This window comes from Erpetoichthys calabaricus, chromosome 5 (genome assembly GCF_900747795.2).
Source record: "Erpetoichthys calabaricus chromosome 5, fErpCal1.3, whole genome shotgun sequence".
In the NCBI taxonomy this organism is placed as follows: domain Eukaryota; kingdom Metazoa; phylum Chordata; class Cladistia; order Polypteriformes; family Polypteridae; genus Erpetoichthys; species Erpetoichthys calabaricus.
Genome location: NC_041398.2, coordinates 44,552,974 through 44,575,891, shown reverse-complemented (window position 1 = coordinate 44,575,891; position 22,918 = coordinate 44,552,974). Strand labels below are relative to the sequence as shown.

At 38.0% G+C, this 22,918-nt stretch overlaps 1 protein-coding gene across 2 annotated transcripts; it reads left to right on the top strand.

Annotated features, from left to right (window-relative positions):
* Positions 1–588: 588 nt before the first annotated feature.
* On the top strand, positions 589–15,940 carry dok1b (docking protein 1b). Of its 2 annotated transcripts, none has more exons than XM_051928481.1 (4): positions 589–790; positions 3,554–3,674; positions 10,418–10,590; positions 14,505–15,940. In XM_051928481.1, exons 1-4 carry the CDS (start codon positions 725–727, stop codon positions 15,645–15,647), a joined length of 1,503 nt encoding a protein of 500 aa, XP_051784441.1. In that variant the 5' UTR covers positions 589–724; the 3' UTR covers positions 15,648–15,940. The 2 variants fall into 2 exon arrangements, with proteins under 2 accessions (XP_051784441.1, XP_028657320.2); XM_028801487.2 differs by having other exon boundaries at positions 589–847.
* Positions 15,941–22,918: the final 6,978 nt, after the last annotated feature.

Below are 22,918 nucleotides of genomic sequence, written 5' to 3'. Positions count from 1 at the left end.
GACCAGAATAGATCAGTAATTCTCAGATCTTCTCCATTTTTTTTTTTTAATATTTTAAGTCAGATATGATTAAAAAGGCGCAAATAGGATGAAGTTAGGTTACCTGGTGGCTTGCTTTTAAACTCGTTTGTCTGCTGGTTGAGGAACAGAGATTCAATTATTCAGGGATTGAGTATGAAAAGATAAATCAGTTAAATTTAAGACAAAAGATGTATGTACCATAAGCAGCAAGTAATTGATTACTAATTGACAAAATGGCTGGAGAATGGCTGGAAATACCTGCAGTCATAGTGGCCTTTCTGAGTTGACAACTTCCAGCTTAAAATAAGGAACTAGTAGTCATCTCTTCTATATAGCCCACCTGATTGGATCCTTTTCTATGTTTTTATGTTTTAACTAGCTAGAAAGGACTTGCAGTTATTTACACAATCAATACTGACAGAACTGCATATATATTAACCTGAGATTTGTGAGCTTGATTATGGATGCCTGTCAGGGGGGCAAGAAATTGTCTTTTGATAATTTTTTTATGTCCTTTCTGTTTTTTCTTTCAGAAGTGGAAAAAGAGTTGGTTTGTCTTGTACGCTGCCAGCCAGCATGGAATCGCACGAATTGAGTTCTTTGACTGCAGCAACCCCAGTGAGAAGCCTACAACCAAGAAGCTTGACAAGAAAATCATTCGGTTGGCAGAGTGCATTAGCATTGTGCCCCTGCACACTGAAACATGCCCCAAAGAGAAACATGCTGGCATTCAGTGTGGAGACTGATGAGAAGATCTACATCTTTGCAAGTGAGCAGGAATCCAGCAAAGAGTGGATCAACAAGGTTGTGTGAATGCACCTTCACGGTAAAGTCCATGCCTCCATTTACACTGTACAACTGTCAGCTGTTAACTTCAGCTAGATGTGTCTCAATATATATATCAGTAAAATAGAGAGGGGACATTCACTTAAGGTTCTAGCAACATGAATTCAAATCCAACATCTTATCATCATGAATAAAAGGAAAACAGAGAATAGATGACACAGTATTTTGCAGCATTTTGCAGTTTCTGAGTAGCTTAGAAATGTTTTTTGCTTTTTTTTCACAAATCATTCATTTTTTTGTTTGATTAATTTAAAGGGGGTTAATAATTGCAATATCATGCACAGCTAGTGGTGGGTGGTATGGCCAAAAATGTATCTTTCTATTCTAAAAAAAATATCTTGTGAGGAGACGTGATCTTTTGAAGAGAGAAAAGGACATTTTCACGTCCCGCGAGACAGACAAGTCACATTATACTTACAACCTTTGGAAGCAAGTCCCGTGATACCACATGCAGAGCAGGTTAGAGATAATGGAAGTAGGAATATTCGAAATTCTCAAAAAAAAATGGGAGTAAAGCTCGCATTAGTGCAAACAAATGGAAAATATTACTCAATGAAATAACGTAATAGCGAAAAGAGATCGCATAGTGTTTGAGGATGTCTGGGGACAAGAAGGTGCTGTATAAGCTTTTAAACAATCGCAGCACCACACGAAATGCAGATCACGCGGCATGGCAAGAGCAGCAAGTCAGCAGCTGATTAAGCAAAGAGGAGGCAAAAAAAACAACTGTTATTTGTTTCCCATTGTATCACCATTTAAGAGGGGTTTTGGAGGAGCGACCGCGTCTGCTTGGAGTGTGTTCAGCCCCCCTCTTCACAACGTTGCACTGACGGGTGGGTTTGGGGGGGGTTAGGGTAGGGGAGCGAAGTGCAGAACACGTGGCAAGGCAGCCGCAACAAGCCAGCTGCTTATTGAGCAAAGAGGAGGTAAAAAAAAAAAATTTGTTTCCCATTGTATCACTGTTTAAGAGGGGTTTCAGAGGAGCCTCCTTGGGTGCGTTCAGCCTCCCTCTTCACAACAGCACGTAGCGCTGGCAGGGTAGGGTAGGCGAGCGAAGAGCAGATCACACGGCACGGCAGAGGCAGCAAGCCAGCAGCTGATCAAGCAAAGAGGAGGTAAAAAAAAAAATGATTTGTTTCCCATTGTACCACTGTTGAAGAGGGGTTTCGGAGCAGCAGCAGCCGTATCTTCTTGGGATGTGTTCAGCCCCCCCTCTTCACAATGGCACGTAGCTCTGGCATTGGGGAGGGGTTGGTGAGCGAAGCGAGCAGGGGCGGAGCCCCCTAGTATCATAATATAATAAAAAATGATCGCAGTATATACTTTTCAGACTGAATCCAATTTAGGTGCCTCTGTTGGCCCAATTCCATAGGTTACAGTAGGTAGTTCTACGGTGATGCTTTTTTTTTTTATAAAGACCATTATAATCAAATAAAGTAATAATAATAATACATTTTATTTATGTATGTAGCACCTTTCTAATGTTTAAAGCAGGTCGAAGAATTTCAAAATAAACAACAGGGGAAAAGCAAAAAAAAAGATCAGATACACAACATTGGATACAATAATATGAGTATAACATGCTAAATGAAGATAAAGACAGAAAACACAAAGTTTTGAATTAACACAAGACTCTGAATTAGAATAACTGACAATTAACCAGAATAAAATATAAAAATACAAATACTACAAGAAATCCTGAACAAATAACATATTTGAGATACAGATGCAAATTATCCCAAGAATTTTAGGATTGGTGCTCTAGGGGTGTATCATCCCCACTGATTATTCTAGAGGAGTGGTGTGGCGATTGAGGGTGGCATCCTACCCCGGGGATCCGAGGTACACCAGGGGTGCGAGAGAAGGGATAACGGGAGGATAACCAACCCCAAGCTGTCAGGTTGGAGAGGACCACAGGTGCTGGAGTCTTGGCTGACGTAGCAAACAGTGAGAGAGCTGGGTAGACGAAAATGGAGTTGGGCTGGGCTTGTCGGACAGACCATGAAAGACCCGATGGCCTGTTGGTTTTACTTTTGTTTTAATTCTGGATTTTTAACTCACGGATTGTAATGGTTTTAAAGGGTTATGTATTGAAGAGTTTTGAACACTGTACTTTGTTTTGAACACCTTTTGTTTTTGATTTGCTTTAATAAAACTACTTTGGCACCTTTTTGCATTTACCCCTTGCTAAATTGAATTAATTTGTTAATTCGCTAAATTAACCAAATACAGTATGAGTGAAAGTGCATTAGATGTGCCCTGCAGTCTAAGGTTGGTTTCTGCCCTTGTTCCAAATGCGATTGGGTGAAAACCTAGAATACCTGAGTGGTAAACGCATTCAGACGCACACAGAGACTTCAACCTCCACAGAATCAGTGCTCAGTCCATATCTGTTGGCAGTGGGAGCTAATATCAGGTAGTAACTGTGCCATTATGCTACCATTCAATCAAAACATTCTAAGATCATCACTACAGGTAGGCCAAGTTTGGGATTATTTTTTCTGTGGCCAGTGCTATTAGACTAACAAACAAACATATTTTTAATAGCAAACTGCCACAGTCAGTCAGACTGAAGAAGATTAGGTAAGTGCACACATACTTCAAGTGTTATCTTCATTGTGCTTTTATTTTCAAAGAAGAAGCTTATTTTGTGACTGGCACATTTTGCTTCCCTTTCTGCTTGCAGAAACCAGTTGGAGATATGATGAATGAAACGAAACGTGTAGGAGGCAAAACACCCAAACTGTCTGATGTAGAGCAAGTGTTTGAGATGGCAGACAACAGCATCTATGAATCCAGGCAGGAAGGTAAGCAAATGTGTTAAACCCTACAGACTCCTCCATGAGGGTGGGAGCCATGTAAGTATTTGAGGAATAGCCCAGCAGCTGTTGTAAATCAGTTAATTTTGAAAATATATTCATACATTTAGCCTGAAACAAAAAGTGAATCAGAGGTGTGTTATGTTGCAAATAAGTCTACTGGAATATCATTTGCTGACTATGGTTCTTGTTGAAGTAGATTAGTATAAAATGCTGTATGTATGCATGATAAATAAAACACACAATACTACATTATAATGGTTTATACTTCATGTTAAATCAGGCTCAACGCTGCTTGTCTGTACAGTTTGGAAAGTTATGTAAACAGAAAATGCTTTAAATGTTAGTCTATCATATATCCTCCATATGGCATTTGCCACTTGATTGACATACAGGGCGGCCAGTCTGAGATCTCTTTTCTTTTAACACACTGGTCATCCTGTACGCATGATCAAACGCGCGAGGTACTTCAAAACTCCGGCTATCTAAGTGATCTAGTTACCCTTCCAATTTATATCGACTAAAGAAGGGGATATGAAAAAAAATAAACTGGTGTGGGGGGGCTGGTTGTGGAATTGGAAGAGGAATTTTTTTTCTCACAATGTTGGAAAGGCACTTTCAGCCTGTTCATAAAAACTACGAAATTGACTTCCTTCCGAAAAGCGATCTGAGAAAGAGAAAGGAGAGAGAACTAAAATCGCAGTTAAATCGGACAGCCGTCATTTTTCACTCGGCTGAATTCAAAAGCAAAGGCAGACACACCAAAGCATCGTTCCGGGTGAGTCACTCGATCATTAAGCATAAGAAGTCCTTCCAAGATGGAGAGATGATAAAAGAGGCCTTCACTGAGGCAGATGGCTAGGGAGAAATTCCTGCTGAGATTTCTAGACCCCTGGCTGGAAAAAAAGGAGTTTCTCCTTGTCATTAAACATACAGAATACAAGCAACTTAATAATGATCAATGGCCGCTAGACTTGGCATTTTTTTTCTAATCTGACCAACATGTTGAATGAGCTTAATTTACAGCTGCAAGGACAAAGACAAAACCATGGTCAATATGATTAGCTCAGTTAATGCTTTCAAACGAAAAATGCAACATCTGTCCTCAAAGCTGCAGATCCTTGATTTGGGGAACATCCAAAACCTCGCGTCAGAGCTGGAGACGCAATGGAAGGAGTGTGCGCAACTTGACAGCATATGCTACACAGGGAAGATTGAAAATTGTAAGTCAGACTTTGACAGACGGTTTCAAGACTCAGCTTTACTTGAGCCAATCGCTACATTTAAGTGCTATCCATTTAGGGAAGATGTTGAGGGTGATTCACCCGCATCAAAAATTGCAACACTGTTTCACCTAAAACTCCTCTACAGTGGAGGATGATATTTTGACAGTACAGGATGAAGCCTGGGGCTCTTGGACAGCTTTGGAACTCACTCACATTGGAAAAGTACCCAAACATGAGGAAATGTGCTACCTCCTTGACTGCATTATTTGGCTCTACTTATTTATGCGAGTCAGCCTTTTCCCACATGAAGATTATAAAATCCAAATACTTTAGTGACCATAAATGTATTGAATTGTTATTGTTCCATAAGGGTTATTCAGTTATGCAAGGTACGACAACGTATATTTTATGTATAAAGTATATTCAGTATTTATAGATAGATAGATACTTTATTAATCCCAATGGGAAATTCACAAGTGATCAATAAAAAAGAGTAGAACAAAAGTAGAAAAATAAATAAGTAAAAATAAATAAGTAGAAAAAAAAAAAAGTCGTACACGGAGCTGCTGAAAAGGCTGCCACTCTCGGCGGCGCCTATCTGAAATATATACTGAATATACTTTATAAATAAAATATATGTTAGGCAGGTGTGAAAAATGCTGTAAACAAAAAATGCTTTCAGAAATATAAATAATGATTGTTTATTGTTATCAATTTACAAAATGCAAAGTGAACGAACAAAAGAAAAATCTAAATCAAATCAATATTTGGTGTTACTACCTTTTGCCTTCAAACCAGCATCAATTCTTATAGGTATACTTGCACAAAGTCAGGGATTTTGTAGGATTATAGTCAGGTGTATGATCACCCAATTATACCAAACAGATGCTAATGATCATCAATGTCACACGTAGGTTGAAACTCAGTCATTAAATGAAACAGAAACAGCTGTGTAGGAGGCTTAAAACTGGGTGAGGAACAACCAAACTCTGCTACCAAGGTGTGGTTGTGGAAGACAGTTTCATGTCATGGCAAGATTGAGCACAGCATCAAGACACAAGGTAGTTATACTGCATCAGCCAGGTCTCTCCCAGACAAAGATTTCAAAGCAGACAGGGGTTTCAAGATGTACTGTTCAAGCTCTTTTGAAGAAGCACAAAGTAACAAAGGATCGTAGATGAAAGACACATCAAGCTTATTACCCTTTGAAACTGGAAGATGTCCAGCAGTGCCATCAGCTCAGAACTGGCAGAAACCAGTAGGACCCAGGTACACCCATCTACTGTCCGGAGAATTCTGGCCAGAAGTGGTCTTCATGGAAGAGTTGGGGCCAAAAAGCCATACCTCCGACGTGGAAATAAGGCCAAGCGACTCAAGTATGCACGAAAACATAGGGAACTGGGGTGCAGAAAAATGGCAGCAGGTGTAAAGAAGAACAAGAAGTCCTGGAAGTGATGGTATGCCCCCCACAGAGCCCTGATCTCAACATCATCGAGTGTGTCTGGGATTACATGAAGAGACAGAAGGATGTGAGGAAGCCTACATATATATGATAATGATAATATATATAATTTTTAATGTAGGTAGATCATTTAAACTTGGTCATTTTAAAAGTAGCTCGCAAGATGAAAAAGTGTGGGCACCCCTGATTTAGATCAGTTAAATGTACAGTATGTAACCTTATTATGGGTCAGTTTGTGCATCATATAATTTTTAAGAGAATTACGCAGTGCTTTCCAAAAAAATAATGAGTATATCTTATTGATAACTGAATTCAACTCTTTATCTGAAATTTCGAAATATGGATGTCGGTGTTATTTCCTTCCCTTGCAACCCACTAAATCTCTCTGCTATGTACAGATGCAGATATCTTGTGTTATGGTTCAACCAGGGCTCCATTCTTGTTTTCTTTTCTTAAATGTATTTGTTTTGTTATTATTTGTTCATTGTTTCTGGTTATTTTTCTATGTTAATGGTTTTGTTAATCTGTTATTTACTGCTTTCATAAAGTGTGTTTTGATATTCAAGCCATCCATCCATCCATCCATTTTCCCAACCCACTGAATCCGAACACAGGGTCACGGGGGGTCTGCTGGAGCCAATCCCAGCCAACACAGGGCACAAGGCAGGAACCAATATGTTAATTCTCTTACGTTTCTTCCTTGTTCTTTCTATGTTTAGGAAAGGCTGTAAGTACAGTTGATCTATTAAAGGCCAGAGATGCCTTAGCTCCTGCTTTTGTTGTTTAGCTCCCATTTCTTGGGTTTTCCCATTTCTTGTATTTTGTAGGTTCTCAGTTTTATACCCTGAGATTTGTGACTTGGGGCGGCACGGTGGCGCAGTGGGTAGCGCTGCTGCCTCGCAGTTGGGACACCTGGGTTCGATTCCCGGGTCCTCCCTGCGTGGAGTTTGCATGTTCTCCCTGTGTCTGCGTGGGTTTCCTCCGGGCGCTCCGGTTTCCTCCCACATTCCAAAGACATGCAGGTTAGGTGGATTGGCGATTCTAAATTGGCCCTAGTGTGTGCTTGTTGTGTGGGTGTGTTTGTGTGTGTGTCCTGCGGTGGGTTGGCACCCTGCCCAGAATTGGTTCCTGCCTTGTGCCCTGTATTGGCTGGGATTGGCTCCAGCAGACCCCCGTGACCCTGTGTTCGGATTCAGCGGGTTGGAAAATGGATGGATGGATGGATTTTGTTCATATTTCGGTTGCCTCTTTCTACATACTTCTTTAGGTTTTGAATATCATTTTGAATAAACTTTATTTTTACTACCAACTTTTCTGGGCCAGGGGTTTTACATTTCCCCAATGTATCGGCTTGGCCTTTTGTAAAGTGCAGGTCACAAGTCTGTTTATAAGTTCTAGGGCCAGGCCTATTTGGTATGTAAAGGCCTTCCTGGAATCTTGCTTAATTGAATTGAGTTGAATTTAATTTTATTTGCCATATACACTTAGATGTAGTATGAATTTAAGTTGATGTAACTACAGAAGAATAAATATCCCTGAAACTCTGTAGCTAGATAACAACTCAACAGGACCCATGCCTGTTCAAGTGGTGTACTGTAGTGAGAGTTTAGCTGTAAACCAGGGTTTGTCATTATTGTTACACACCCTGGTTCAAGTTGATACACAGTTCTCTTCACAAAAGCTAACATATGAAGCATGATTGTACTCATCAAGGCTACTAGTAGCAGTCCTGAAAACATACCAGTCAGTATTGTCCAGGCATGCAAGTAGCTCCTCTAATTCCAAAGTTTGAGAACTTTTTTGAGCTGTCGCTGTATATCACAACAGCTTTGAGTTCAAAGCAATAGGATATAGCATAGGTGATAATGGGCAGTGTTGTTAGTTCCAGGTTGTAGAGTAAAATATTCAGAATTTCAAACCCTTTTTAAACAGAGACCTCTGGGCTACATATAAAATCAAATGTTAACCAAACCGTACTGTAAAAAGATGCTTATATTAAAAATGCAACATTTTGTCTGTACTTTTGTGTAATCACAGGCATACAGTAAAGGAAAGCAGAAATAAGACTTCTCTAATGAAAATTGGCAAAATGTACTTTTGTACAACTTTAGATGAAAGAAGATATCAAGGAAATACTAGCATTGCGTCATGGTTTTCAAAAGAGTTGTTCTGTTTTCAGAAGTGTTCTTAAAACATCACCACAATATTACAAGTTAGCTGTATACATTTACAAATTAGCAGAGAATCCTTGTCATTTTTTATTTTTTTATTTTTAAGATTCTTTGACTTTTTATGATTTTCCCCATGGGCAGCCCCAATGTGAGCAATGCTACAGGGAGTTGAGGTGCTGTTTGCCACAAGTTTCCTATTTTGTTTTGAATGGGATTGGTTAGCAAAAGTCCCTAATGCCACATTTTACCTCTGTTGTTGTTTCCTTTGCTCAGTTAAAATCAGCCTGCCAGAGAATTATAAAATATTTTATGTCTGGAATGCTATGCTAGAGCAGTCAACATGAGTGCCTCTCATTTTTTACATGTGCTTGTTTTACACACATTTTGACAATGTCTGTATTCCTTCAGTAAAGTACATGAATAAGAGAGCAGGTGTTCATTTATAATTCTTCATATGTCATGATCCCATAGTTTTTAAAATGTATTTCATTGTTTTTATATTTATTTACTCAAAAGCCATTTTAATCTTTTATTTCATTTCCAATCCTGCTTAATCCAGTACACAATCAACTGGGCCAAAGTCTGTCCTGGGAGCAGGGCATTCAAGGCAGGAACCAACCCAGGATCTCACGTCTGTCATTCGTAAGGCCTATTAACACACACACTCACACAGGTCTAATTTAACATTCTCAATAAACCATATACAGTACACCTTTGGGAGAGGTGAGAAAACCTAATGTAGTCCATTTTGTTTTTCTTCATTAGTACCTACAGTAGATTGTACAAGTGTACAACATTACTTGAGAGTGCTGTGGTTTTTCAGTAGTCAGCTTGGTTGGATGGATTTGAATCACATGAAATTATGATAGATTATGCATACTTCAACTTCATGTCTACATTCTCCTAGCAATTCTGAGTTGCTGCTCTATTTCAAATGAATTTGCTTTTATTTCTGAAAGCTTTCATTTGGGACAGTGTTCTTTATTGGTAATGGAAACTGCCTTATAATAAAAAAACATATTTTGAAAGGGGTATTTTATTTATATTGGACACTAAAGGACCACTGTTATCCGTCCATCCATTATCCAACCCGCTATATCCTAACACAGGGTCACGGGGGTCTACTGGAGCCAATCCCTGCCAACACGGGGTGCAAGGCAGGAACAAATCCCCAGGCAGGGCGCCAGCCCACCGCAGGGCAACCACTTAAAATACAGTACAGTAAATCACAACATGCCCTTTTTAACATCATGATACATTTTGTACTGTTGTTGTTTCACACTGCTCATTGTTTATCATAAAAGCATTGGGCACAAGGTGAGAACCAACCCAGAATCAGGCAAAAATAATATAATTTCTCTTTATGTGTATCTGTATGGATATCAGTATCTATTTTTGTTGATGTTTCAACATTGTTTCATACTTTAGCTGCATGTAATAGTGTTTTGTAAATATGCTCTATTTGTAATTACCTTATACTGCACTGCAATGTTAAGTGTAATCGGGCTTTAATAATTAGAATTATGATGAATAGAATTTCACACCCAGTTACTGCTGGGATAGGCTCCAGCTGCTCGGCGACACTGCCATGGATAAGCGAGTTAGGAAAATGGATAGTTGAAAAAATTGATTTCCCTTATATTAAGTCCTCATATATGCCATCACATTTTTCATGTATGTGTTTTATTTTTTTCTTTAGTGCAGACAGTTTTTCCCATTTTATGAAAGAATGCCACAACATAGTTACATTGATTCACCTCTGTACTTTTATAATTAATTCCTCATTACATAGCCAAAGTTTTTCAAATCGGTGTATAATTCTTGCATTGATATTTCACATCTTATAACTTCTTTGTTTTTTTTCCCCCACAGTGAGGGATTTTAAGGTGACAGTGCAGAAAACAGAAGCCACAGAGCGGTGTTCCCTCTCTGGATCATATATAATGAGAGCTGACAAAGAAGGCTTAATTCTGAAAGATCCAGAAACTACAAAAACTTTGTTTGTTTGGCCCTACAAGTTATTGAGGAGATATGGTCGGGACAAGGTGAGGGCAAAATGTCAAGCAAATTTGCATTTAGAATGAATGTCATTGTGGCAATGAAAAGTCTCATTAAATTTCAGTATGAAAATTCATAGAGTGCTTTACAGCTTTTCCCGTACACTGCTTTAAAGAGACATATGAGTAAAAAAGAAAACTATCCTCCATAATCTCAATGTGATTTTGCCACCTTTTATACCAAAATTAGCACAAATACAGATGGACAAAGTACAGTACCCTGCCTGTCTAGAAGAGATCTGTACAAGATCGGGATACCATACTGTTCGTACAGAAGCAGGCCGAGTGACTTCAACTCAGAGTCACAAAAGCAAGCAAGGCTGGAACTGAACCAGCACTCTTGGACTTTAATGTCACATTAGCCACCTCACCAGCATGTCGTATTAAGTAAAACTTAAATACAGCTAACTTTAAAAGAGGTAAATAAAGTGAAGAAGCCACAGTGGAGAAATATCTAAACTCCCACCATGCCAAACACAAAGATCTTGTGGAAGCTTTCTCTCCTATTCTAAGCTCACTTGTTAAACACTAACTGTAGGCATTAAATGACCCTGAATTAAAATAATAAATGCAATGGAAATTATGATTCACCAGGTTTCGGGTAAAGTCCCTCTCTCAGGTCTGTTAAAAATAATTTGAGCATTTTAAAGTGTGAAAAACATATGTACTGTATGCTGGAAATGCTTACGATAAAGTGAAAGATCACCTGAGTCATGTGGAGTAGTACATTTATGCCATTTGCCATTTAATTAAGATATATGAGGAAAACTAACAAGGATATTTAGAATAACTATGATGATTCATGTCACCTCAGCAGCAAATTATGTAGAGGTAGGTTGACAAAATTAATTGCCAAAGTCCAAAATAAGAATGATTGCCGTTGTCATTTTAAATCTAGATGTTCAAAAATGCAAGAACATAAACCTCCAAATATTGTCAACAAAAGGCATGGCCCACTGAAAGATGAGCAAATACGCTGTTGATTATGTAGTGTACCATTGTTACACCTTATTTCTTAGGTGCTCATTCAAAATAAATTGTCCAAATAGAAAAGTGCATACCTGCAAAATGATCCTCTTTCAATCCCTAGTGAACTCCGGTGCAATAAGAGCATTTGAAGTATGTGTCATGGTGTCATGTATTTCTGTAAATAATAATAAATAAATAAAATAACAAATAGATTACACAGACGGTGCATTTCAGTGATTTCAGATTACCATAATTGTTTTATGTTATTGGCATGATCATAACCTGAAAATCAAATCGGTTATTCTTATGTGGTGCTGTGGTGCTTGCAAATCATTATGATCTAAAAAATTAACTTTCTGCATTACTAAAAGTTGTACCTCAGTTCGAGAATGCAGCAAGTAAGAAACAAATTAAATAAAATCATTAGTATTCAGACACTTGCAAAACAGTATCTCCACCCGTGTATTTCATAAATATCACAAAAATATAAAATTATTTATAGTATTAGGATATGTGAAAATAATAAGGCTGTGAACCGACTCACTTTGAGGAGTACATTTAGCAAAATGTTAATTTGCCTAACATAGGAAGCTAGTTGTCTTTCTAACTACCACTGTTAGCTTTACTTTATCAATGAGTTATCAAAATAATGTGTTGAATTGAATAAAATTATTTCTTGGTAAAGGTGACAAGAAGAAAGGAGAAACCTTAATTGTTAATGTACATTCTAGGCATTTTAGGGTGATCATTTTGCATTTTATACCACCAGACATTTTACTTTATACTTGGCTTTTCCAGATTAGCTAAACTAGAAAAGTGAACTGTACAGAATTCAGTAGATGTTACTGTGGTTTAGTTTTTAATCCGAAAGTTACTATAATGACTTTTTAAGCAATTATGTTTTTGAAGTTATTTTCAGACATTGAAGCTGCTAGCCACAATTCTAAAAATAACACCTAGTTTTATTTTGCTGCTTTGTCAACTAAAATAACAGCAAACTGCTTTTTTTGGACCTTATGGGTGACACATTTTAATGAATATCATGCATAAAATAAAAAAGTAAAGGTATTATTATTTTACAAAAAGTTAATTTTTCTCCTGAAATATTGTTTGCTTCTTATTAAAGCTACACAAATCAGCCTCCAATTGAGACAGCTTCTAAATTAAAAATAGAATAAAGATGCAAGACCATATAGGCATGGTGATGACTGCCACATGAATGCTGCAACAACGCCTTGTGCAATGATAGATAGATACTTTATTAATCCCAATGGGAAATTCACAAATGAGACATGTAGAAGGGTTGGACTGTATAACAGAAAGAGCACACGAAAAGGAATTTAGCTTTGAAGTACATAAATCACAATTACAAATGCAGCTGCAAATGTCACTTACATTAGGTTAATTTCTGATTAGCAGTTTATGTTAGCTATAAAAGAGATCTGATAATTAACACATTGGTATTAGAGTTTTTAAAGCAACAAAGGCAACTAAGCGAGTTCCATGCATCCATGTTTCTAACCAAGGGTGGGGAAGCTAGAGCCTATCCCAGCAAGCCCTGGGTGTAAGCTGGAACAACACCTGGACATGGTACCAGTTCATCACAGGGTAATAAATCTCCAAAGCAGCTAATCATTCAGTATCATAATTGCATGAGCATCTCCAAAACTGCTAATTTATTTCATGTGCCAAGGGCAACTGCCTCAAAAAATAACATTGTATACCAAACATGGATGGGCATACTGCATCAACGAAGGGAAACAATGGTCATAAGTTGAAACTCACTGACTGGGATAGATGGACACTTCAGAGATAAGTGCTAAATGGCACAAAGGTACAGCCTCATAGATTACTACTGAATTCAATCAGCTCCTCTGTGAATCAGTATCAACAAAAAAAAAATGTACATTCTGAACTTCACATACCTGCCATAAAGAAACTGCTTGCATCTAAGGACAGTGCACAATCCTGTGTAAGAAACACCAAAGCTCAAACATGCAATGGAAAAAGTAGTATGGTCTGATGAGTCGTCATTCACACTTTACTATAGGTAGTCATGTTTACACTTGAAGTCAAAAAATGACATCAATACACAATGAATGTGTAAAATAAAGCAGCAATCCACTTTACAAGATGCAGGAGAGTTGAATTAAAGGTATATTCATGTCAAGAATACATTTTTAAGAATTGAGAATGCACTTTACATTTTAAACATGGAATGGCAAGACTGTAAATTCCAGAAGTATGGAGCTGCTAAAATGTAGTTTAAGCTAAAGAAAAATTACTGGGTTTTGTCAGTATTTTCTCGGTGGGTTTGGGCTCCCAGTGATTCATTGTCTGATAAAAGTCTGAAATCCCACATGTCAGTTAAAATTTTTGATATTTCATCTTTTACATTCTTTCTACAAGAATCTCCAGGTTTCTGTTTAGGTTCTAAATATAAACTATGGGTTGCTTTAAAGTCTCATTCCATTGCCTTCCAGTGGGTTTGTAAAATGATTTCTCATATCTGTTCTTTTTATAACTAGTAATATAAAAACTATTTATTTGTAAGTTAGGTAACTATCATTTTGAGCTTAAGCTTTTCTCTTCTAAACCTACAAGGGCTCAGATCCTTCAGCACCTGCTTCAAGAATTGTTAAAAATGTCAGTAACACTCAGACTGCTGTCTTATAGTATCATCCTAAAAAATAACATTCGCCTAGATTCTTGTATATTAAATTCTCGTTTATTTAATTCTTTCTAAAATATTTTTTCAAAAATGAAAATAGATCTGTTATTAAAGCCTATACCTAATTTATTTGTTTTTAATAAATATAAAAATATTTAATACTGATATTGCTCATTTTTTGTATTTAAATTTTAATACCATTGTTATTGTTTCCAGAGTTTGCCATGCACTAACTTCTAACACCCTGCTACATTTATCCCAGGTGATGTTCTCCATTGAAGCAGGACGCCGTTGTGACTCAGGGCCAGGAAACTTCAACTTTGAGACGAAGCAAGGCAGTGAGATATTTCAAATTGTGGATGAAGCAATCCAACAGCAGAAAGCACAATATGATGACAATGGGCAGTGTTCCTCTTTGGATTCTGATTCATCTGCAATCCAGCAGATTCGCAATGCTATTGCAGAGTCCATGGCAGGAGCAGGTACAACAGGGCGAGCACCTCAGATCATAGAACCTGAGACAGACTCAGTCAGAAACCCAGGATCAGGAAGTAGGCCTAATTCAGCAGACGGTATCTTCATAAAGAAAGACAGCTCTCAGTCAGAGGACAAGGAGAAAATGTTAAAAAATCGAATTTTGCCTGAACCTCCAGGCATGTCATCAAAACCTGCGATCAAGAACAAATTGCCCAGATCCATAAACCTTCCAGTTGAACCGTCAACAAATGACAATTCCAGTTTATACTCTGAACCTGTTGATTCTGTGAAACCGTGTCTGCATCTTGAAGATTCCTTCTATTCGATTCCTGTGGACAGCATCAATACTTGGACTAAAGTTATCCCCACCACAGAGGAGGAACCTCGAAAACCATCTAAAGGTGAACCTCTCTACTCAGATATTTATGATAATGTAAATGCAGATCTTGAAAGCAAGATAGCTGCGCTGAGAATTGAAGTGGTACCCAGAAATGTAACTGTTAATCCAGAAGAGCATATTTATGATGAACCAGAAGGTAGAGCCAAGCTTCCAGCCCCACCTGAATCCACACTTTACGACGAGGCAAGAATAGCAGGTAATGCATGGATCAAGCAAGGTTTGGAAGAGCAGACAAGCAATGAGATTACATACAATTCCAGCACCAATGACTACCCAGTACCATCAAGTGGGAAGCAGCAACCTCGTCCAAAGGGACCAAAACCATTACCAGCACCAAAACCTCAGAAAATTGCAATACCTAAGAAGGAGTTACCAAAACCATTGGTACAAACCAACTTGAACAATTCCAATAACAGTCACATTTATGGCCAGGTGATTAAAGTCAAGCCACCCAAAAAGGAGTCTGAGAACTCCATGGACGGGTCTTTGAGTACAGATCCTATATATGAAGATCTTGGAAGTATTTAGACTGGGCTGGGAGAGAACAATTCTGAGCAGTTATAATTAAAGCTGATTAAATGCTGGATGAATTTATGCATCACATTGCTTTAACGGCTACAGATGAACTTTTGACATGTCATTTCTTGGATGGATAGCTGAATGGACACAGATTTGTGCCACATTTGTACAGTAGTGAAAGAAAGATAGAAAGAAATAGTTATGAGATGGTTAAGTTTTATAGTTGTAAATGAAGCTGTTTGACACAGCAGTATTGTTCCAGTTGTTCTGTAGTCTAGCCAGTCTCAGTGTGCTCTGTCTTGAATGTGTGTGTGTGTGTGTGTGGGGGGGGGGGGGGGGGGGGGGGGTTAGTAAGGAAAGAGGCTTTAAAATCACTCACTGGCTATAAATGGACAATAAAAATAAAAACTGCGGTGGGTTGGCACCCTGCCCGGGATTGGTTCCTGCCTTGTGCCCTGTGTTGGCTGGGATTGTCTCCAGCAGACCCCCGTTACCCTGTGTTCGGATTCATCGGGTTGGAAAATGGATGGATGGATAAAAATAAAACAAAAACCAGTGAGTGTTCAACAGATGATACACAGGCTGGACAACAACATTGGTTTGGAAATGGAGGATATCAGAGGACAGAGTTTCAGTTTACCACTTTTGGAAATAGTTCATTGGCATTGTTTTTTTTTTTTTTTTTTGTTTGTTTGTTTTTTTTATCTCGGCAATCCTGCAGACTTTTAAAATATTTCCCCACACACTGAATAGAATGGTAAAATCTGCAGTCAACACTTCTGAAGTGAAGTCATTCAGCAACATAATGCTCCACAATGCAGTGGTAAATTAATTAATTGTGTACTTGTATGTGTAAAGTTTAACATGAACATGATCAAAGCCAAGATGGTTCTGACGGCCACTACGATTTTCATCTATGTGTACTTTAATTTTCATTCTGTAGGCTGCAAAGTCTACCAAGTATAAATAAAATGTTAGCTTTTTTTTGTGTTTTATTCTCAGATATTGGCAAATCCTATAGCAATTAGCCATTAAGATTTGGTGACAGTTTTTAAGAGAAGGTATTTCAGCAATACACCACAAAACAACAGGGACATCATGTACCATATAAAGCGACTTCTTGCATATCTAACGTGATCAAAAGAATGAACAAAGCATTTAGTTGGACAACTTTTGTAGCAAGTGTAAAGAGTTAATAGTGTAGTTCTGACAAAGTCAGCCACTGCAGAAAGGTGGTGCCATGATTTTATCTGTGGAAAATGCTGGCGTACATAGAAAAACTCAGGCCCAAAATAGCTACATGAAAATTTGAAATGATCTGTCCATCCATTATCCTACCCATTATATCCTAACTACAGGGTCACGGGGGTCTGCTGGAGCCAATCCCAGCCAACACAGGGCGCAAGGCAGGAAACAAACCCCAGGCTGGGTGCCAGCCCACCGCAGGGTGCATACACACACACACACCAAGCACACACTAGGGACAATTTAGAATCGCCAATGCGCCTAACCCGCATGTCTTTGGAGGAAACCAGAGAACCCGGAGGAAACCCACACAGACACGGGGAGAACATGCATACTCCACGCAGGGATGACCCAGGAAGCGAACCCAGGTCTCCTAACTGCGAGGCAGCAGGACTACCCACTGCGCCACCATGCTGCCCAAATTTGAAATGATGAAATGAAACAAGACAAATGAAACATGACAAAATGTCAAAAATGAATTAGTTGCATGTTTTGTAGTAATTACTGATGAACGATACGATGCATGCAAATTAAATTTTTAGCAAAACTTGATGTTTCATTTCACAACAAAAATCACAAAACAAATAGTGTTTAGCCTTCAGAGAAATTTGTGCCATTGACAAAATATGAAAGATGTTTAGTTCCTGCCTGGAAATATATAAATGCATTAATTCTGCACATGTCTGCCTGTCATTTACTATTTAGATCTCTAGTAAGGAAAAAAAATCATCAGCCACATTTCCTGTCAAGTGTAAACATTTTGTTGAGCCACCAGATGTGTTCTGGTAGTACAATCCTCGCTTTCTTTTTAATTATGATGGCAGTCCAGGTGATTACAATCTTAAAAATTCATCAGAGACAGAAAAGAAATTTGAAGCTCCACATTGCTTGAAGGGTGCATATCTTCATCCTCTTCTTCGGGAAACAGTAAAGGGGGATTTCTGGCCAGTGGTGTGGTAGAAGAGCAACTTCCCATGTAGTGAGATTTTCCTCTGTAGAAAATGTGGTGAGTCTTTGTGTGGGAAATATGCAGCCTGTCACATTTTCTTAAATGCACTGCACTCCTCTGCGGTGATGTGAATGACAGGCATAAGTTGAATTAGTTTTACTGGTATGAGCCAGATTATACACATTAAAGAGCTGCAGAAAATAACACAGGTAAACACAGAAGTGTAAATGCTGCTTTATGGAATATTTTTCCTTGTTTTCCATTCCAAGCAAACCTTTAAAACCTCCAAAAAATATTATTTTTAGCCAGCTTCATGTTTTGCAACTGTAACATTGACCTGCAAAACAAATTTTAGTGTCAATTTCACAGAACAATCGAACCCCTTTTCAAAACATAGTGCATCTTTGTGCATCATTTATCAAAACTCAGAAATTATGTCAAGTCTAGTCTTATAAAACTATAATGCTTGTATCAAGTATTATCTCATAAAAATATTACCAAGTGCCTAGTTTAAACTCACTTACTGTATTAATTAAACACTTTTTTTTATAAATGCTGAATTGACCCTTGCACAGCTGCTAATTTCGATACAATAACAGTTTTTGCCAATATTTTTTGTTTGGTAGTTTTTAAAAGTTGTTTAAATCTCATTGATTTAATTGTTTCCTGATACTGCCTAATTTAATTTTTTTCTGTGATTTTTTTTCATTATTCTTTGTTTCCCATTGTCTGTCATAATTACAGTGCCAGAGCAGTTTACAAATGTGTATCCAGAAAGCAAAACGTATTTGTATAGTACAGCTTTCAAAGTTATAAAAATGGACAACACAAAGCAAAAATAATCTGGAATGTTATTTTCAGTTTTATAACAGCACCTCAGGGGTGATTTTTTTTTTTCTCATCTACTTTAAAATCCTTCCATCCACCTATTATCAACCCCACTTACTTCACTCTGTCTCAGCATCTTCGGAATAAAATGCAGGCACCCTGGCGCCAGCTTACTGCAGGTCATGTTCATTCATTCATACACCACTATTCACACTTACACAGGACCACTGCTAGCTTGGAAAGAAAATGAGTGTACCCAGAGAATACCAAATGTAAACGCAGGGTTGATGTGTGGAACTGAAGCAGTGAAGTAGCAGCACTTACCACTCTGCCACCACCTCCATTCTTCTTGCATTCATAAATTCTTCTTAAATTCATGCAACGCTGCTTGACAAATCTCTCCTTTGTCATAATTGGACATGTCCTTTTTAACATATTTACAATTTTTAGATCACACCCTCAATGATGTAATGGTGATTCCAAAGACGAACAGCTAGAAGTCTGAAATTCTCCATCTTCTAAATAACCTCCACTTTTGAAAAAAAATAATAAAATGCTGCAGAGAGATTTTGCCATTTCACCCCTCACTGGTACAGATTCTGAGGTTCGATTTAGTGTGGTCAAAATAGGCTTCAGGACAATGCTATAAAATGTGACTAAACACCATAGAAATATTAAAGTGTAAATCACAAAACAACATCTGTGTGCCTGCATCAGTACAGCATAAAAGCAGTTGGCTTATGTTGTCAGAATGACAAGTCTGATTAGTAGTCTTAAGGTAGGTTCACGCTACATAAATTTAGCCCTGTCATAATGTAATAGATCTGTGACAGAATCCCCAGATCAAAGCCAAGTTGGTTCTGATGCCCGCTGCAATGTTTGTGAAGTATGAACAGTTCATTGTCATGTCCTAACTCCAGTCTTTGAGTTATCACAGTTTCAAGAATGTTTAAACTTTTTGGCACAAATTCTTACAACGTAAGCATTACAAGAAGGGGAGAGTAGAGATGAATGTTAGAGGAAACCAAAAGGATAAGGCAGAAACAAATGCAAAATGACTTTAAAGTATGCCTCCTCACAACCTGTACAGACCCAGCAAATGGAGCAGAATGTAACGGAACTCCGATAAAAGCACAAATGTCTGTTCAATGTTATCCGAAAATTATCACAACAGACTGTTCTGGCTCCATTTTAGCAAAGTCATGTGAAACGAACCATTTTACCCCTCATGTGTGATTTATTGAGATAGCAAAGTTTCAGGATTAGACACATTTGCTCATGGAAAGACTGTGTAGTTTCTAAGACTGTACTTGTTTGTATGGTATGCTTGTCTGACTAAAAAAAAATGCTGTGTAATGTGAATGGGATTTTAAAAGTTGCGCTGAAATTGCCCTTTGTTGAGAGAATAACATAAATGTTCATGTTGGTCACCATACGATCCAGTGAGTCATGTAGAACCTTAGAATGAGCAAGATCATGGTGACTTCAAGGCCCAAAGACCCACAAAACAGGATTCTAAAACTCCTTTTTTAGGCTTCTTGAAATGGGTAAGAGTGAGACAATTGATCTGTCATTCACAATGCTCGAATAATGAATCTGATCTGTATGCATTTCAGCATGTTCCTCTAGGCATAAATAATGTCAAACTGTGCCAGTCTAAAGAGCATGGCTTTGTTTTTCAAAAATGAATGAAACTAGGGGGCTCTACCCCCTGCTCGCTTTGCTCACCAACCTACGTGCCAGTCATTTCCTGGATCTGCCGCTTGCGACAAATTGTGCTGTGCTTTTGGATAAACACGAATATCAACTCTGTCTTTGATATCTCTCATCTTTCAAAACTATTATCACTGACAATTCATCATATGTTGGTTTATTATAGTACATGCGAGTGTGATCTTTCGGATTCATATAGAAATCCAAAAAAATTTCTTTGTGTTTTTCTGATAAATTTCGTGTAAATTGTGATACTTTTGGACATATGGATTTGTATCTATTATTGGCTGTAGAATTTTTAATACGTCTGATCATTTAACTCAATTCTGTGTTGCATCACTTCTCTGTGATCATAAATATAAACCTGACCGAATTGTGGTTTCCTTGAAAATTAAACTTGTAGCAGCTTTAATTGTTGTGGGACCACAAATTCTCACCGTGTATGGTCTCGAATCTTGTAAATCTACTTTTTGAGCTTTGAATGATGTGAACGCAAGCAGATTATTGTGGATTCGTATATTTTGCCTGTAGAGTTTGTATACAGTATTTCACTTTCACCAAATAACAAATCATTTATTTCTCGCGGGTACGCCTCTTCATTGGGAAGAAACACTACTTTTCCCTAATGGCAACACGAATTAGACGATCTACAAGTCTCCGACTTAAAGTTTAAAGCCGAACAATATCTGCATACTTCTGTCATATCACCTATGTCCATATATTCAATCTCTCTTCACTTTTCCTTTATGTCACCGAGTAATAATTTCAGTTTTTTAGCGCTAATGCAATCTTTACTATGTTTTTTGAGACTTTCGAATTTTAGAACTTTCATTATCTATAATCTGCTGTGCATGTGTATTGCACCATTTTTGAACCTCTTTAGGATGTTCTACTTTGTCTTCTACTCTTTGTCTTTTATTTCCGGCCCCGGGCGTGGTTAAATCTCTTGGCACAAAGACTCGTCTTGCGGGACTTGAAATTATCTCTCTGAAAAAGTCTCGTTTCATCCCAGGATTTTTTTGTATAATAGACTATTATTTTTTAACAGTTCAAAATGTTGATTATGTTGCATTGTAACTTGCCATCTGCAGCCACTCTAATAAATCTGCCCTAAATGATTTAAACCAGTAATGGGGACCCCAAGTCTGTGAAGAGCAGTATTGTCTTATGCCTTGGTGTTGATAAATATTCTTGTAAGTAAAATACAAATGGGATTGAATGCTAGCAGCAGGTAGGCTTTGTTGTGATAGAGATTACTATCTTCTCTGTTGGTACTTGTTCATAAATAGGAGAAGAAACAAGTGACACCCTTTAGAAGGAATATCATCCCCTCTAGGTCTGTATCAGATTTCTGATTACAGTTACAAGCAGCAATGGATGCAAGACAGGAACCAGCTCTGGAAAGGACACCAGCATGGAATAATTATCCATAAATTTTAACAGACCACCCTCACACAATGAAGCAGTGTCTGTGTGCTCAAGTTGCTTGGGGTTTTCAAAATTTCCTCAGTAAGGAATATTACACTCTGCACGGTCTGTTCTGAGGAGAACTGACAAAAAAGGATGCATTTTTTTTACAAGCCCAGCCAGGATAGCTAAAAGCTCAAAGGCTATTTTGACTATTCAAAGACTCATTAACTTCACATTTACTACACAAGCCAGTACAGGTAGATGGACAGGCAGACAGTTCTTTATTTGTACTAAGAAGGAAATGTAAATAAATGAGTAACAAGAGTTAGAGACAAGTCCATTGTGTATGTGCACGATTGTGCACAAGTTTGTGTGAGGTGTACTTTACAAGATCTCATCTGAATAGTTTTTACTTTATTTACTTCCCCATGCACTTAATAATTAAATGAGGAATAAATGCACTTGGAAAGCATATTGTGATATACATCATGTTTTCCCAAACACTTTATTCTCTGTTCTCTTTCTTTTTTAAGTGGAAGTAACAGTAGTACCCTGAGGCCTTGAAGTACCAGTACAGTTAACTCCACATACATACACTTCACAAACAACTGGCAATAAATTATAGAGTAACAAAAAGTGCAACTTTTTGCTTACTGTTTAACAGCAAACTGAAAACAATTTGCATTTTGCTGCTTGATTAAACTTCTCATTGTTTTGACACTGCTATATCAGTCCAGTCTGAAGTATGAAAGAAAGGAAATGTGGGCTTTTTTTCACAGCTGTCCCTGTGCTGCAAGCCTGCAACTTCCTCTTTTATTTGTGCCAACATTCACATAATGAATGTGCCTGATGTTCTGTTATAAAGGAGACCGACCGATGATAAGTGGTAAGCTTTAACTGCCTTCTGCTTTGTCCTTCACTCCCATAAATATAACAAATATCTATGTAATGAATCCTCCTATTTGTAAATGCAAGGTGCTGGAGCCAGTCTTTAGATAAATCAGCCATAAACACCAGAACCAGCCCTGGACAGGATGACCGTCCATCGCATGTCAATGTTATGCACAGTCGTCCAACCACAGTCATTGCAGCCCAATTCAAGTGTCATGTCTTTGGTTTGATGCGCAAACCAGAG

Bases quoted from the DNA above. Each gene is read 5' to 3' on its own strand.
- dok1b (XM_028801487.2), top strand. From the start codon at position 725: ATGCCCCAAAGAGAAACATGCTGGCATTCAGTGTGGAGACTGATGAGA. The intron at 3,675-10,417 runs GTAAGCAAATGT...TTTCCCCCACAG, and splicing joins CTATGAATCCAGGCAGGAAG to TGAGGGATTTTAAGGTGACA. The intron at 10,591-14,504 runs GTGAGGGCAAAA...CATTTATCCCAG, and splicing joins GGAGATATGGTCGGGACAAG to GTGATGTTCTCCATTGAAGC.